The sequence below is a fragment of the Pinus tabuliformis genome, chromosome 4_1, assembly GCF_031772625.1.
Source record: "Pinus tabuliformis cultivar Carrire ecotype Pingquan chromosome 4_1, CPIR1, whole genome shotgun sequence".
NCBI lineage: Eukaryota > Viridiplantae > Streptophyta > Pinopsida > Pinales > Pinaceae > Pinus > Pinus tabuliformis.
Window position 1 is genome coordinate 790,376,459 of NC_142303.1, and position 19,220 is coordinate 790,395,678.

General features: G+C 38.2%; 1 protein-coding gene across 1 annotated transcript; it reads left to right on the plus strand.

The window, feature by feature from the left end:
* Positions 1 to 651: 651 nt before the first annotated feature.
* Positions 652 to 1,095, plus strand: LOC149178565 (polyadenylate-binding protein 3-like). The gene has a single exon (XM_089422147.1). It carries the CDS (start codon positions 652 to 654, stop codon positions 1,093 to 1,095), a length of 444 nt encoding a protein of 147 aa, XP_089278273.1.
* The last annotated feature ends 18,125 nt before the right edge of the window (positions 1,096 to 19,220 follow it).

A 19,220-nucleotide genomic window follows, 5' to 3' on the forward strand; every position in this document is an offset into this window, starting at 1 on the left:
AAATCTACAAATAAAAATTATATATTTAAAAAATTAATACCATATATTGCATTTTTTTATATTATATTTAAATTTGTAAAAATACAACCATTCCTCTAAATAAATAAATTTGTTATTGTTTTGTTATATTTACATTATCACTAATAATAAACGTAGCTATCTATTTTTCTTTTTTTGGGGGCATTATTACCATTAATTCATGAAGAAAGACTTTTAGTAACTTACATTTTTCTATTATAAACAAATCTCCTATAACCCTTTAGTGAATACATCTTTCGTCATCTCCCACGGGTGGGATAGCTGATACTTTTGCGATGATAAATTTTAAAAAATTTCAACAATATTATCAAGTAAAAAGTTCCATATTGCACATTTTTCTCAATCCCTTCTTCTTCTGAGCCAAACTAAATAACCTCAACCTCCAAAAGTGGTTATATGTCGGCCAAAATCCGTGTAGTGATACGTCGATGGTTTCAACCTCTTTATATATATATATTGAGTAGTTAGATTAGCTTGATTGGTCTTACAGGAGAAGAAAAACAGCGAAGTAGAAGTACTTTGTCATGGCCGCGAATTCTGGGAAATCGGTGAAGAAGTTCAGTGCGATTAGCTTGATTGGTCGAGACAGGAGAAGAAAAAGCGAAGTAGTCGATGCGCCACGTTCGGGCAACAGGAGTAACCACTAACAGCGCCACTGCTAATCATGAAAATAGCGACAAAAGCATCCAAGAGGAGGCGATACCGATTGAACAAGGAGGAGCATTAATTGGAGGAGGAGGAGAGGAATTCGACAGGTACTCGGTTTATGTAGATAATGTGGACTATTGGTGCACTGCACAGCACTTGCTGACACATTTTGAGTCCTGCGGGACAGTGAACCGCATAAGCATCCCTATAAACGAGTTCGGGAACCCACAGGGATATGCGTTCGTAGAGTTCTCAGATTTGGGCAGCGCCGACAAAGCCCTCCAGCTGAATGGTTCCACCCTTCGGTCCCGTGACATCACCGTCTCTCGCAAAAGGAAGCTCCCAATTAGGCGGAACCCTAATAATAAAAATAACAGTGGTGGAGGGTTTGGTGGCCCCACCCAGTAGCAGCCGTCAGGTATTTTCAGAAATGTGGGTGCCTATTCTAACAGATCATCACGTCCACCATATCCAAATTACACAAATACCAACCGCCCCCTTCAGCCGCAAAAACCTCGCTCCAGCACGCCCACAACTCATGCCCCGGCTGCTCATGCTCAACGCCCCACTACATCACCCAGTTCCTGAGGCCGCCTGTTACTCTTTAATTTAACAAAATTTAATTAGGTAATTTTTTATTTTTTATTCAAACTGTGATTTTTATTCGTTCTATTATTTTCAATACTCGGGAAAAAAAACAAATATTTGAGTGACCAAACAAAAATCCTTTTCTGAAACTATGGAATTGACCTACTTAATTACCTTGGGATATTTCCCATTCAATGATACTTTTGTAAAGCTATGGAATTGACTTTCTGGTTATGTTACTGGATACATTTATTTCTAATGCATTACTTAAGGTATCTATTTTTGAACAATTTATCTAAGTTATATTTCTATTCACTTTGTTGATTAAATCATAAAAGTTTGATTAAGGTAGATCTATTGTGATTCTAGGTTTAGTGTGTAAAAAAACCTTACAAAAGTGTATAGCTATAATAAAAAATGAAAATTTTAATTAAATTAATATTTAATTATATAAAATTTATTATATTGTATTATAATTAGAAAATACTAATAATTAATAGAGAAATAAATTTTATTTCTTAAAACTTTTATCTAGTTTTAACCATACATATCATTGTTAATTATAATGAATATTTGATTTCATCAATAACATTTACAAACAAAGATATTTATGTCCTACTTAAGCCTTGAATATTGACAATGCTAAATTTAGACAATTTATGAACACTTGTTTTGTTATTTAATTTATTAAAAATAAAGCCTGCAACATACATTGTATACAACACCAAATTAACACAACTATAATCTCACTTCATACGACACCAAAGACATAACTACAATCTCACTTTCATAACCAAAACCTTTTCATTTTCCTCCCAAATCCTTATTGCTCATAAACAAATTGATGACCCTCTCTATGTTTATTAACAAGGTCGCATGTAGTGGCAGTCCCTGTCGGGTTTGAAATGAAAACTCTAGGGCAATTTCAACATTGACAGCAGTATTGCAAAAATCCCTTGGTTGAATCCTTGGAACTACAACCAGAACTGCAAAAATCCCTTGGTTGAATCCTTGGAACTATAGCCAGAACTGATGAGATCGAATCGAGGCCAGTGTGCAATCTAGCCAGTTGTGTTTCACATTTTTTCCCACCGTAAGCAAGTGAAAATCAATTAAAAAAAACACCCATAAAAAGCTCATGTAGGTAGGGGAGTGTATAAAAAGAAAGCTCCTAAAACAATGCTCTCTCTATGTGATCGATCATCATAATGTTTGTTGTTAATTGTAAGGTGGCCGCCCACTCATTCGCTCCACATCCAAAGCATCCCTGATTCTTTATTTTATGCTCCCAAATCCCTGCATGTTTGTCATTAGTGTCCTTTGGTGATTTCATCCATCACTGGGCTGACATTTGTCGATTGTATAAGAAGAGAAGAAAAATGGTAGTTTAAGCTTGTCATGAGATTATTATTATACAATAAATATTATGTTCATCAGGCACATTGCCAAACTTATGGTTTAAACACTATATTCTATAATCTATTTTTTTATTGCTATTTTTCATTGGTTCCATCTAAAATTTAATTTTCTATTTGAAAAAAATGGTTTGGAATTATAAATTTCAATACCATAATATACCAAATTATACCTAAATCTTATACATATTCCTACTGACTCTGACACACCTTCCCAAAAAAGGTGAGTTAACCCACGAAATAGAGATGGAACCGAATGGTTTTTTAGAGAGCGTAACCATCTACAGGTCCATTGTTCTTGGTGTTCTGGCTCTAATAGGGTTGAAAAGGTGGAGGTAGAATCAATCGGTATAGATATTAGTAGCGATTAGGTGATTTCCAACTTAGTTAACACAATTGATTTCCAACTTAGATTCTAAACATTAGATTAGGAAGTCAAATATCATAAGCTTGTGTAAAATATAATAATCTTTTAAATCATTGCAATATTTTAGGGAGATGTGGCTAAAGACAGAGAATCATTGTGCATGACGGAAACGTAGTTGAAGAAGTGTCGATTCTTGAGTAAGAAAATGTATGGTAGCTCGAGGAAAAATGTATGACAACCGCGACAGTTCGGAGACGTGGCTAAATATAGAGAATCACAGTGCATGATGGAAATGTGGTTGAAGAAATGTTGACTCTCGAGTGAGAAAAAATGGATGGAAGCTAGAGGAAAAATGTATGACAACCGTGACAGTTCCTCATTGCATAATCATCCTCGGGGTGAGATATCTGAGCCAGAAGGTGATTTGCGACATGCAAAAATAGATTTTTTGGTATGAGAGCGGATGAATAACATTCAAAGTCTGAAAAACACTCATAAAAATGTTATAAAGAGATACAAAGTATGGTGTGGTAGTAGAGCAGTTCGTATATTTCAGAATGGAGAGTGGAAATTGCACAAGATGGAAACTCTCATAGATCTTGCCTTGTTTTTTCCTCCTGTTGTTGCTTCAAGTAAAACTGGGCATTGCGATAGATGCATCTTCCAACAGCATCTTGTTAGGCTCCTCTCTTACTGGTAACCAAACCAGAAAAAATGTTAAGCAATGCTATGTGGGTATTTGTATGCCATGTTTTCACAACAGACAATCGCTTAGATGGCCTACAAAGAGAAGCCACTGCAGAACACATCTCGTGTTTTCAATCTCATAGAGGACGGGAGTCTCCTTCTGTCTTATGGGGGATCCATCGTCTGGCACTCCAAGGAAAACAATATGAAGCCTTCTTCGGCTATGATTGTGGATTCTTGTAACTTGGTTGTGGTGAGTGCCGAGAATGCATCTATTGTCTGGGATGAAGATCAGTGCGACCCAGAACCTGACTTCCTAGAAAAGGACTTGGGATCGGAGTTTGGATCACTTCAACTTTTGGATGGATGTAGATGAATGGATATAGATGGATACAAGAATTAGACCAACTACTAGCAAAGCAGTCGGATCTTCAGCCAAGTTCTGGATATGTCGCAAAATTACACCTACAATGTCATGCCATTTGATAACGGTTCGTACAAGTATGTCACTTATTCTCTGAAGCCCAATTTTCCATATCTATCGCATTTTCTGGTGCATGAGTTGGGAGAAATTCAAGATGATTTCAGTATATACTCAGGGAATTACTTATGCTATAAATTGTAATATTGACCTAGATTCCATTCTAGTCATGTAGATAGTATGAGACCTTTATTTCTGTAGTCGGTTTCTCTTGCTCTCTTCTTTAATCATTTTTACACAATAATGGTTAATCCCTTCTCCTCTTCTTTAAGAAGTTTTGTGTAACAATGGTTGAGGGATAATTGTAAATGAAATAATCTACATTACACTATAAAAGTATGAATTTGTCAATGTAAAATTTAAACTATCCCTATATCGATACCTTTTTGAGAGAATTTTGCAGTAGATTTACCTTGTGTTATTAAGCTCGTGTTCTCCTAGCCCTATTTCTTTTTTCTTTTGTAGAAATATCTCCCTTGTACATGTCCATGGCCCTGGAGTCAAGAGAAACATTGCAACTGTAGTAACCAGGACATAACAAGAAAATCTAAACATATAAACACACATAACAAGAAAATTTGAACATATAAACATACATAATAACAAAATATGAACGTGAGACATTAGAAAACTGGGAAATAACAAGAAAAATTATAATGTTTGTTTTTTTTTCTTTGGATTTTTTTTACTTAACATTGATCCTTCTGTTGGTTTCACGGTACCCTCCATATAAACCTCTATATTCATTGCGATGGCTTCTTCTACTAAAAAAGAATCACTCTGCAAGTGCTTGGATGCCATGACAAATTTCTGCCTTGTGTTATGGGACAATTTGTTATGTGTATCATTGGCAAGTCAAGTCATTATGTAGTGTTATGTGTATCAATGTCAAGTCAAGTCATTATGCAACCACCATAAGCAGGGAAAAATTAGGGTTCACAGAAACATGTATGGATAAATTAGAGTTCACAGACATGAAATAGCTAGATGGCTACACACATAAATATAATACTAAGCAATGCAATGTAATAGGGGAAAATTTTCCAAACAAAAAATGTTATCAGATTAATGCTATGCTAGAGTCATCATTACTCTATTACAATAAAATGTCTACATAATGTTCCAAATGGGTAGAAAAAAACTTTGGATATGTCAGGAATTCAGAACTTTGTTTTCTTTGGATTAAAAAGGCTTTGGGTATATTAAATTTTTTCATTTGTAATGTGCCTCGAGACACATGAAGTCTCCAATAAGAGGTCTAATTGAAAATTTTGTTTAATATTTGGTGCAACGAAATTGCGAGCCCAAAATCTTGATTAAATTTTAGTAAAGAGGATAGTCAATGCAAACTGAGATGTATTCAAAGGGAAAGCGATCGCTATAGCCCATGCTTTGCTGTAGGCAGGGACTAGTAATGGATTTCAAATCCAAATGTGTGTTACATAAGGTAGCAAATGCCATCCTACACTTGTTTTTCGTTTACTTATATAACTCCTGCATCATATAATATATTAATGACACAAATGATAATTGATCCGCTTTCAATTATTCTTGTATTTCTCCAGTTATCATAAATGAATTACATAAGGTTCCAATCTCTAAGGAGGAAAGGACTTGTGTTTTTAAATAGTTTTTCTTGGAATTAAAAGTTTGGAACATGATGAATACATGAACGTCTTGTTGATTTTGGGTAGTTGTAGGAGGTATTTCCCAACAACACAAGTTAAATAAAAATAAAAAAGTAAAATTTAATTTAATTTCAAATTTTAAATAAGTTAAAATTAAAAGAAAGAAAATTGAAGTTAATTTTAATTTAATTTACAAAGTGTTATGTCTTTTTAGGTAGGCTAATATCACTATAAAAGCACACTTGATACAACTAATATAGGTCCATTATAATTACTAACCAAGAGGGATCAAATATCTTGAGTGAAAACTTATTTTAGAATGTAAAATTTGAAAAAAATATTTTAACTATAGAAAAGTATGTTTTCTCAATTATTTTACATAATGTATATATAGTCCTTTGTTAACTTTTGACTCTACTTTACTTTTATACAAAGTTGATATAATATTATGTTGTTTCATATGGACATAGAAATAATTTATATATGGTTGAGAGTGAGAGTAAGATATTTTTACCACTTCTCCATTTTATGGACATTAAGAGTGAGATCATTGATGTTGTATTATACTTGTAATTAACGAAGCCAAACTTGAATGTTCATTTTTTTATTTACTACATCAAATCAAACATGTATATTCATTTTTGTTTTTATTATATCTGATATTTTTTTAATTAAATATTTATTTTTAATTAAATTTAGAAAAGTTGGGAAACTCAACAAAATCTAAAAAGAAACTAAATACTAAATGCAAAAATTTATAGTCCATATTAATTCAAAGTCAATAATAAATCAATTGCAATAGTGTTAGCCTTCGGTAGGGACTAATAATACATTCATATACCCATAGGAAAAAACTACATGATATTTCTTATGCACTTCAAAATGAGGAATCCCATTGTGCCTTTCCAATAAGGTTGTGATAATCCATTTATCATTGGACCATATTGGAAATTAAGCCAAATAATTAGCCATTGAATTAACTCTTTGTTCATGCACCCTCTCTTTAATTGGAACATTGATTGACCATTGATAGTTAATGGTAGTTACTCGCACAATCATATTACAAAATGTGGTTTTTATACACCATTTGATCCCATTTTCCACCTTTTATAGATTAATAGGTGTATAAAAAAGATGTTGATTAGTTTACATGAACCACATATGAACCACATTGACTATGGATAAGTATGTTCAAGTTATCTTTGATGAGGGTTTATTATGATTAACATATAGTTGACTATGAACGAATGTGATTGTCCGCATCTGACTATACTTGACTATGAACAATTATGATTGGTTATGGTTGACCATGGTTTTCCATGTTTACTCATGGTTGACCATAATTGACTATGGTTGGGCATGTTAACCATGGTTGACCATGTTGGTTGGTGAACATGGTTCAACTAACTTGACCATGGTTGATCATAGTTTTCTATCATAGTCTATGGTTGTCCATGTTGAAAATTGATGCCATGAACATGTTTAACCATTCGAATGATGGTTAGCCATGGTTTTCCATGGTTGAAGATACTGACTATGGTTAAGTAGAGATAATCATGGTTTATTGTTGGGCATGATTTACTATGCCTAAGAATGGTTGACCACGGTGACCATAATTAACTATAGTCAATCATAATCTACGGTGGCCAATCATAGTTAACGATAACTAACCATGGTGTTCCTATTTAATTATAGTTGACTGCATTGACTATGGATGACCATGGTTGATTATGGTGACTATAGTATTGAAGATGACCATGCTTTCCCATGGTCAACTAAGGTTGAACATGGTTTCCCATGGTTGACTAAGATTGACATGGTCGACTATCGCTGACAATGATCAACGATGATCAACTTTAGTCATCTATGATTTGACTGTAGGCGACATGGTTTGACCATTTCAACTATGGGTGGCAATGGTTTGTGAAATTTCATCATGGTTGGCCATAGTTTACTATGATAGATTATGGTTGTCAACATTGATAATGGATGACCATGGTTCACCAAGTTTGACCATGGTATCCTTAGTTGACAATGTTTGACCCTTGTAACGATGGTTGACCATGTTGAGCATGGTTGGGCATGGGTTGGCCATGGTTTTATAAGGTAAATTATGGTGATTATTGTTGACCATGGTTGAAAATTGTTGAGTATGGTCAACCATGGTTAACAATGGTTGGCCATGGTGACCTTATTCAATAATGGTCAACCACAGTTAACCATGTTGACTATGACTGACCATGGTTGATTATGGTTGATGATGGTTAACCATGTTGACTATGACTAACCATGGTTGATGATGGTCTACACTGGTTGACTAAGGTAATTATGGTTAATACAAGATAACCGTGATTTCTTATGGTGAACTAAGGTTGACAATGGTTAACTATGGTCACCCATGGTTGATTATAGTTATACATGGTCAACCTTAGTCAATCATGATCAATTTTGGTAAACCATGATTAACCATGGCCGACATAGTAAAACATATCCATACATAGACATCATGGTCAACCATGATCAAACCGAGTAAAATATGTTCACCATATTTGATGTTATATTTTATTTGTCACATTGTGATATTGGTATTTGTTGGTCACACTGCAACATTGTTATTTGTTCATAACATTTCCATGTTGATTTATATTCAACACATTGTGACATTAACTTTTTTTCCATAACATGTTACACCTTGAGACATTGATTTATATTCATGACATTATGACATTAATTGGTGTTTGTTATATTATAATGTTAATATATGTAATACTCCCTCCCACCCCCTTAGATTCTTCCAGGTTGAATGGGAGGTGCTACTTTCAAATAACCCGACCTCCATGGCCTCGTTATGAAGATGGGGCTATAAATTTATTTGTTTCCCAAAGTTAGTAGAATTAATCTTTGATAACACTAGTGCATCTAGCTCATCAAGATCTTTCTGCCAATGTAAATTTTAACTCAATTCGATGTTTGGATCAAAAGTTATGCCCATTTAAATTTTAGTCATTTAATTTCCACCACATAGGCAAGGAGTTACTGTTGTAGGGAAAAGTATCCGACTCGGATGACCCTATCCCACTCTAAGGGTGATAGTACCTCAACAACAACTGTAAAGAAAACTACTTAAGGTTTACTTCTTTACGAAAGCAAGAGAGAATGAATAAATGCACTAACCGTTGCCTTGCGCTTAATGTCGAATCCAAACTCTTCTCTTTGCTGCTTGCTCCCAACTCCTTGCTCTTTTGCTGGCCCAGCTACAATGAGATCCTGCAAAATAACAAAGAAGGAAACTACAAGAAGCATGCAATCATAACTGATTCAAGGATTAGCATAAATCAAATATACAATTATCACAATACATCATTGAAACAAGTGCATATAGAAGAACCTCAATAGCTTTTATTAATGGAAGAAGTAAAGTTCTGAGAGTGTTACAGCCGTTGAAGGCCCCAATCCAGCAACACCTCCCAGTAGAAAGAATTTCTCCTCTTCACCTCCTTCAAGCAATCACCCAATAGTTCTATAGTGAAACCAACAGCATATCATTACTTTGCACAAAATTCCAGCCTCCTGAGCTCATAGGAGAGAGCTCAATATATAGATGAATTGAGAAAGGATGAGTCAACTTGCAACTGGTGTGTAGCTGCCTTGTGTCCTCTCTCTCTTCAGTTGATCTTCAGTTCTTGAGTCCACTTGGAGAACCTTGCTTCCACTTGGAGAAACAGAGCCTCTGACTCATCACAAGGCGAAATCCCTGATCCAAGTGTCATTTTTGGAAGATTCCAGAGCAATGACTCAGTGTGCCACTTGTCCCATCTCGCTCAGCGCAGGTGGTCTTTGTTCTACCTGCTTTGCAACGCAGGTACACCATGGAGGAGTTGAGTTTCAGCGCAGAAGCCTAGTGGAGCACCTGCTTTGATTTCAGGATTGCTTGTTTTTGAGTGTTTTCAGGTGGAGAACTGATCTGAGAGCTGTTGGTTTGCTGACCTTGTTCCTCTAGGGGTAGGAACATCATGTTTAGGGACTTTGGATCCCTTGGATTATTGACAATTCATGCCCGATGCTGCCAGGCACAAAATTGTCTATAACAGATGCCCCCTAAAGTATGAGGTCGTTTATCGGGTGAAATGCTTTATTAGGAGGATCCGAAGTTCATTCAATCTGCTGAGAAGTGTCCTGTAATAAGATACAATACAATACATTATTTTTCATACTTTTTCATGATCTAGCTGAGGCGGGCATTCCCATGCTCAGCTTTATAAATTCATTTTGGTACATAGCACAGACGATCGTCTGATGATAGACTGATAATTCTCTGCTGAAATTATCATCCTTTGAGAAGGATGATCATCTGCTGCAATGATGTACATATCAAATGTCTTTATATCCTGAATATATATCGCAGCCCGGATGGATGAAACTAGATCCGGGGTCTTCAATCTCTTCCGATCTCCACTCGATGTACAAGTCGATCCATGTGAGAATTTCTTGAAGTCGAACATGGAAAGACATCGCTTGATTACCGGTCAATGATGTAAACCGTTAACAAGCGCGAGAGGAATCACCGATAAGGATGATGACCCTCAAGGTACAGCAGTACAATTCACATGGTGGGAATAAAGGACTTGGCGTCGACCACCATGCAAAATCTTCTGGTCGAAGGTCATTGATGTATACCTGTCGCCGGAAGTGAGAAACTTGCCATTGAGGCATGCAAGCTTCAAAGTACTGAAGGGGTTGTTCCTAGATCAACTCCTTGGATAATGAGCTGATGTCGACAAGGAGCGATCCGTCAAAGGAGGGCCTTAATGAATCCCACATCAGTGACACGGAACGGAGCTAGTGATTGTGATGCGGTGAAAACAAACTGTGATGTATGATTCAGGGTGGCGGTCATGAAATGGATGAAGGACAATGTATGGCAGTGGATGGGACACGGTTGACTCTTTGCAGAACAACATCTCTTGAACATATAACGACACTGATGTGATGGATTGGTAGCATTACCCCAAATGTGGATGGTGTGGCGAGGACCATGGTGATGAGACCGGTGAATGAAACAACCCAACCCGATGTGATACGGAGGACAAAGTGTCATGTTCAAGAGCGACTTGCTACCATTAAAGCTGTGAGGTTCTCCCAATTTTTCCCCAGTCATTGCTGACCAGTACCTCTTTATTTTTATCAAGCTTGAGGAGGATAACATATGCTTGTTCTATAACCTGCCCTTCGGGCAAGCCCATCGCTATGTTTTAACGAGCCTAGCGATAGGGAAACTCGTTCTCGTCTAAAGACAAGTTTGTCGCTATTTAATGAATTTAACGAGTCTAACGACAAGGATAACTCGGTCCTTTTCATTTTTAGAGAGTCTGAAAAGGTACATAAAGTCAACTCCAGAATTCCTTTTTCGTCATCTAATCCCTTAAGTCCGAAAAAGTATAAAACAATACAGAAGGGATGAATTTTCGATTGCTTTAACGAGCCGAACAAAACAAGCGCTCGATCTTTTTGTGCAATAATCCCTCAGGTCCAAAAAGATTAAAATCTAGAGGAGGGATAGCTCTTCCGGTCGTTTAACGAGCTGGAAGGCCAAAACTCGGCAAACTTTTCATATTTTACGAGTCAGGAGAAAAGAGCTCAAAGAAGACTCGTCTTTTGAGGAACGAGTGATAAACAGGGATAGCAGCAGATTCCAGGTACAGGTTGGAATTTTCCAATCACGGCAGTGTCACAAGGATGGCTAAGTGAAATCACTCTTCGCAGCTGTTCCTCAAAATGGGTAAACAAACATATGGAGATGAACGATTGGCCAAATGAACGGATGGAGGTGAGACTGCAAGAACACGACCAAGGGCTTTAATATGGCTGTCAAAGGTTACATTTACCAAGGTTATTTACCGGTTCATTTTTTCTGGGTGAGCTTGAACTCTAGGGGAAGATTGCTCACAACTTATGTTTATTTTTTAACGAGCATGAACTATGTGCTAAAACTGCTCGGATCTTGCGTTTATTTTTTAACGAGCATGAACTGTGTGCTAAAACTGCTCGAATATACCAGTCTTAATACAAGGAACGCCTCAGGTGAGGTAGTCATATTTAAGGAGCTATACCTCACTAGTTACTCCAATTTGGCAAGTTTTAACTTTTGCCCCACATCCTTTCTTTATGCAAGCTGGAAACGGCTAATCCTACGAGTTTAACGGGTTAGACCTACAGGTTTAAAGGGAGGACCTAAAAATTTAAAAAAATAAATAGTCGTCCTGTGCTTGCACTCCAAAAGGTTCGCATGCCCCCAGGTATAAAGTATAATTTCAAGGCTACCCCTCCTCTGTCCCACCTCTGTTTTTCTACTTGTCTTCTTGCTATATTTTTAACGATACTTGTCTTCTCGTTATTTTTCGGTGCCGACGATACTTGTCTTCCCATCAGTTCACTTTTTGATTTTTGCAAGATCGCAACAGATAAAACATTGGCGTTACGGAGGGAGGTTTGCCTCTTACTTATTATCCGAAAAATGGTTTTGTTTGCTGCCGCAAACTAAACTCTTTTTTCCGGCGATGTCTATTACTAGGTTACTAAAGATGGTGACCACTTGTTGCAGCAATTTCATCTCTTTCTTTGGAGGCTGCCCCTACTTATCCTTCAAAACATATGTTTTAATGGGTGAGGCTTGCCTTCAAAGATGGTGGCTACTTGCCGCCACAAATGGATCTCCTCCCTCGGCATCCTACTTACCTAGACAAGGGGAGCGAGAAGCTGATTATCTCACTCACATAACTTTGACAAAAGAACTTTATCCTAGAACAACCCTCTCTTCCATGCCGGACGGGGTACGGACTAGTCATATTCTTCTGCGGAAATTAACTTTATACCCAAGGTTTTCTCTGCCCAAGGCAGGCCAGGGTGCATGCCCCCTGGGTCCCAGTTCTTTCTTCCGAATCACTCGCATTCATCGGGAAGTAGAACCGGGGGTGGAGGCATTCCTTGAGTGAATAAACCGTTAAGGGATGGTATTTGACTATTTGCGATGCGTGATCCTGGAAATGAAAGTTGGTCTACGAGCTTGACCATTCTTCCTTCGTGCGGAAAACACATAACTCTGAAGAGTGAGGACACTATCGCCTCCATGCAATATATATAGTCTCGTCCAAGGAGTAAGTTATACACCAAGGGTCCCTGGACGACCATGACGTTCATATGAACTGTCTTCCCCTTCAATGTAACGGGAACATTGGGGAGAATCCCTAACGGGCGACTGGTTCCTTTATCAAAACCTGATAGATTTCTCATCTCAGGTAAAAGCATCGGGGAACCCAGTGCTTTCCAAGCAATAGAGGAAAGGATACTCACAGATGCCCCTTCATCAATGATAGTTCCAGCCATCACCATTCTGTAGATTTGGACGATGATTCTGAATGGGATACTGGCTGGTAACCGGGGTCTGCCTAGTTGATTCCAATCAAAGGACACAACCAGGTTGCTTGGTGGTGGGACCGAATACACGGCCGGATACGACCCTGACGATGTTCCTTCCTGCGATAAAGGAATGGGCGCGTTGCCCTGATGCTCGTCAGAGTCTGTGTTGATGAAAAGAATCTGGATGGTGTCATCCTTGTTCTCTTCAGTGAGGGTGTCATTTGAAGATGAATCTTCAACGACGGTGTCATTTGAGGATGAAACCTCTGAAGGAAGAACCGGGTCAACTGCCGTTTCGACCTTTAGACTTTCGTCTGGTCTGGATTCAGTAGGTTCATTCTCAATGACCGACACTTCAGCTGACCACTTGATCGGGCCAGCTGGATTTTCAACTATCGAGGGACTTGGCACGAGTTTTTGGTATCCAGGAGGAAGTCGTAACGGTGAAACCGGACGATCTTCCAAAACTCTCTTCGCCTCATCTAAGAATGGACAACGGTGGATGGCGTGATCGCCTTCACACAGTCTGCAGGGTGATCTTGGTCTCCCTCTTTGTCCTTCACTCTCGCTAGTTGACGGAATGCAATCAACATGTCTATCAGAGGTTGATGCTACCGGATTGTGCAACCTGGGGGACCAGTCCCTTAGTATCCGGGGAATACAAGGACAGTCACGGTGGAAGTAGGTCCCTTTGCAAATGACACATGGCGATTTAGGCCCGGTCGGTGCAGTGTGTGGATTTTTGTCAGATGTCTTTTGCTTGCCCCCAGTCACCTTCGCCTTAGGCTCCTTCTGCTTCTTTTCTTTCTTCTTCTTCTCCTTCTTCTCCATGGGAGGCTGACTTTTGCCGGCTCTACCTTGCGAAGATGAAGGATCAGAGGAAGAATTGTAAGAAGTGGAAGGCTGGTGGGTAGCTCTAGACTGGTCTGACTGTTGATTCGACTGCTCAGGATTAGTGGTGATCTGAACTACATTAGTTGAAAAGAGCCATACAGGTAGGCCAATTGTCAATCCTGGAAGTGACAATGTGGCCATATGAGGCGCACCAACATCTCCCCAAGAGGAGAAGGGATTGGGACTTCCACCAAGGTGACTTCCTTGGTTGGTGGGCTCCATACTTTTCAACTGAAAGATCAACGTGGGAATAACAGGTGATTATGTTCCGATTAAAATAAATTTTATTAACGACGCTTTAGACACAACTTTGCTTTTTCATGTTTTAAGAGTCGAGAAAAAGCTAAAGATGACTCTAGTCTCCTTCGATGTTTTAACGAGCCCGAAGTGACAAATGCTCGGATGGACTTTTTCAGTTATAGAGTTTGAAAAAGGCCAAAAGAAACTTCTCTGGAGTTCTAGGCAGAGGGTGTGCCAAACTTTTCGCGAAACCACAGAATACGTTTTACGGTACGGGTGGTCGATCTTCGTGAATGCTGTGTTCACTGCATCACGATCAGTAGGGCGGCCGACACGGCTTCCTATGGATAAAGGCTTTGTTCCTATAGGGGTCTCCCAATATATACGCGACGGTACGTGGGAGCACAAGTCCGTATTAGTGCCACCGACTCTCAGGAGGAATCACCCACCTTCGTAGAGATCGACAGTCACTATGTTTAACGACGCCGGAACACGTCTCTACCTAGACCTCTATGTGTTTGCGTTATGTTACAAAGCGTTGTTATGTAAATTGAATTTATTTTAATGTTGATCTTGTTTAGCAGTTTGCCTTTAAGGATCACCACGAGATGTATGTAACAAATTCCTGAATGCAGTCTAAGATGAGAAGCAAACTTTTCAATCTTTCAACTTTGAAAATCTTAACTACTGAGGGAAAAGAAAGACAAATCTTTTCACACAGATCATAGAGCACACACTAATGCAATTTTTCCTAAATCAGTATGCAAACAGTCAAATGCAAAATGCACAATGCATGTATTTTCTTTTCCCTTTCTTAATGTTGATGTATTACAAAAAGAAAGTTGTTATATAACTTTGATTTCGATTTCAAGCGAAAGTAAACAAGTTAGTCCAAAATCAAAAGACACCTTAAGATTTACTTGTTTAAACACTGGAAATGCATGAAATCAAACCATAATGACGAAAGTAAAAAGACTAATCAGCTATGGACAGCAATCAAGCTAACTCTTTAGACCAGCAAAATGCCTAACACAGGTTCAGATCTAAGAGGCCAAAGCAAGACTAGTTCACTTTCGTTATGGGAAATTGTAAATGATGTAAGAAATACAAAAGAACAAGTACAATTTCGTTATATAACAGAGGCGGAATGATGGCAAGTAAGGTTGGTTTCAGAACAGGTACAAGACTGGTAACTGGCTGCAAAATCTATAGTGAAAACAGGCAAGAAAAAGGGAGGAAACCCCAAATGCACAAGGCAAAATTGGGCCAACGCAGGTGCTGCACAGCCAGTCTGGCTCTCAGCGCAGGTAGCCCCTTCAGGACCTGCGTTGCAAAGCAGGTAGCCTGTGTACTACCTGCTTTGGAAAACGAAAGTTGCGTTTTCTCAGTTTCGGGTCACAATTTTCTCAAAAATTCACAGTTTTTGCTCAAATCAGAAGCTATCAGTCAAGCACACACTAAGGGATGACAAGGAAGATGAAAAGCTATCACTAAGAGCTTACAAGGATCCTTGTAGATCAGCTCTTCAAATCATGAACATGCTCAGAAATGAGCTAGAGTAGCTGCCCTCTACTTCGCTTTTGATATAGTCAAAAGCTTTTCGATTTGGTACTCTTTTGTTCAGGAAATGAATAGCAAAATACTACAAACAATCAAACAGATACGATCCCCAGCGGAGTCGCCAGTTTGTTGTAGGGAAAAGTATCCGACTCGGATGACCCTATCCCACTCTAAGGGTGATAGTACCTCAGCAACAACTGTAAAGAAAACTACTTAAGGTTTACTTCTTTACGAAAGCAAGAGAGAATGAAGAAATGCACTAACCGTTGCCTTGCGCTTAATGTCGAATCCAAACTCTTCTCTTTGCTGCTTGCTCCCAGCTCCTTGCTCTTTTGCTGGCCCAGCTACAATGAGATCCTGCAAAATAACAAAGAAGGAAACTACAAGAAGCATGCAATCATAACTGATTCAAGGATTAGCATAAATCAAATATACAATTATCACAATACATCATTGAAACAAGTGCATATAGAAGAACCTCAATAGCTTTTATTAATGGAAGAAGTAAAGTTCTGAGAGTGTTACAGCCGTTGAAGGCCCCAATCCAGCAACACCTCCCAGCAGAAAGAATTTCTCCTCTTCACCTCCTTCAAGCAATCACCCAATAGTTCTATAGTGAAACCAACAGCATATCATTACTTTGCACAAAATTCCAGCCTCCTGAGCTCATAGGAGAGAACTCAATATATAGATGAATTGAGAAAGGATGAGTCAGCTTGCAACTGGTGTGTAGCTGCCTTGTGTCCTCTCTCTCTTCAGTTGATCTTCAGTTCTTGAGTCCACTTGGAGAACCTTGCTTCCACTTGGAGAAACAGAGCCTCTGACTCATCACAAGGCGAAATCCCTGATCCAAGTGTCATTTTTGGAAGATTCCAGAGCAATGACTCAGTGTGCCACTTGTCCCATCTCGCTCAGCGCAGGTGGTCTTTGTTCTACCTGCTTTGCAACGCAGGTACACCATGGAGGAGTTGAGTTTCAGCGCAGAAGCCTAGTGGAGCACCTGCTTTGATTTCAGGATTGCTTGTTTTTGAGTGTTTTCAGGTGGAGAACTGATCTGAGAGCTGTTGGTTTGCTGACCTTGTTCCTCTAGGGGTAGGAACATCATGTTTAGGGACTTTGGATCCCTTGGATTATTGACAATTCATGCCTGATGCTGCCAGGCACAAAATTGTCTATAACAGTTACGACATGGCACCCATATGGAAATCCCACCTCACCTAGGTGGTTCCATGTTAGCCTTCATACTAACATGGACATGGCTACGTCCATGTAACCCTTGCCACATCGACTAACCCATGATCCCCACCATGCTAGCTTATGCTTATTATTATTTGTTTACATTAACATCTAGCTCTTAAGGAAATTTGGTTTTTCCCAAATTTTTCACCCAAAAAATGATCATGATTTACATCGTCCTAGATATCCAGAGTTGGGCCCACTTATCTAAGCCTCTCAAATTTTACTCCAATTTTTCTGCACCCTCGATGAACTTAACTTAACTTTTGCAAATTCATTAGAGTTCCTCCAGTGCTAAACCATATATGTCACCTCCTTGGATATTTGGATTGGTTACTTATCCAGCCTCACATGGTTTACCCAAATTGGGCCCCACCCTATATATCTGACTCATCCATTTCACAAATATATTTGGCCCATACAGATTTTGTTCTCTAACCACTTGACTATGGTAACTACGGTCAATACAAGATAACCATGCTTTCTTATGATCAACTAAGGTTGACCATGGTTAACTATGGTCACCTATGGTTGATTATAGTTATATATGATCAAACTTAGTCAATCATGATCAATTTTGGTAAACCATGATTAACCATGGCCTACACGGTAAACCATGATCAACCATGGCCATCTCTTGTCAAGCATATTCATCTATAGACATCATGGTCAACCATGATCAAACCTAGTAAAATATGTTCACCATATTTGATGTTATAGTTTGTTTGTTACATTGTGATATTGGTATTTGATGGTCACATTGTGACATTGTTATTTGTTCATAACATTCCCATGTTGATTTCAGTTCATTAGATTGTGATGTTGATTTTGTTTTTCACATTGTAATGTTGATTTATATTCATCACATTGTGACACTAAATTTTGTCCATAACATGCTACACCTTGTGACATTGATTTATATTCACGACATTATGCCATTACTTTTTTTTTGTTATATTATAATGTTAATATATGTAATACTCCCTCCCACCCCCTTGGAGTCTTCTAAGTTGATTGGGAGGTGTTACTTTCAAATAACCCAACCTACATGGCCTCATTATGAATATAGGACTATAAATTTCTTTATTTCCCAATGTTAGAAAAATTAACCTTAGATAACACTAATGTATCGAACTTGTCAATATATTTCTGGTGATGTAAATTTTAATTCAATTCAATGCTTGAATAAAAAGTTATTCCCATTTAAAATTGTAGTCATTTAATTTCTGCCACGTGGGTAAGGAGTTACCACATGGTACCCATGTGGCAACCCCACCTCACCTAGGTGGTTTGATGCTAGCCTTCTTGCCAACATGGACATGGTTATTTCCATGTAACCCTTGCCACATTGAAAATCCCATGATCCCCACCATGTCTAGCTTATGTTTATTATTCTTTGTTTACATTAAATATAATTCTTAAGGAAATGTGGGTGTTCCCAAAAAATTTCACCCAAAAAATGATCATGATCTACATCGTCCTAGATATCCAGAGTTGGGCCCACTTATCTGAGCCACTTCAAGTTTGCTCCAATTTTTCCACACCCTCGACTACCTTAACTCAAATTTTGCAAATGCATTTGAGTTCCTCTAGTGCTAAACCGTATATGCCACCTCCTTCGATATTTGGCTTGGCTACTCATCCAACCTCACAGGGTTTACCAAAATTGGGCCCCACCCTATATATCTAACTCATCCCTTTCAAAAATATATTTGGCCCATCCATATTTGGTTCACTCTAACAACTTGACATTATAGTTTCTTTCAGAAATCTAGATTCCCAAATACGTCAGTATCAATTGAACTTGACCTAGATGCTATGGCTAATTCCTACCTTATTTAATCCAAAATTATTTAATTTTATTCTTCTAGTGTTTTAAGAAATTATCTAAGGTTTTCTTGGAAACCTGGCTTCACCTAGAACATCCTCACTCACACGAATACATCCTTATATCAAGAATGACCCATCTCAAATGCTAACCATAGACATAATAACGTCACAGAGATGTGAATCCAACTCTT

Coding starts and splice junctions, on each gene's coding strand:
- LOC149178565 (XM_089422147.1), top strand. CDS start 652: ATGCGCCACGTTCGGGCAACAGGAGTAACCACTAACAGCGCCACTGCT.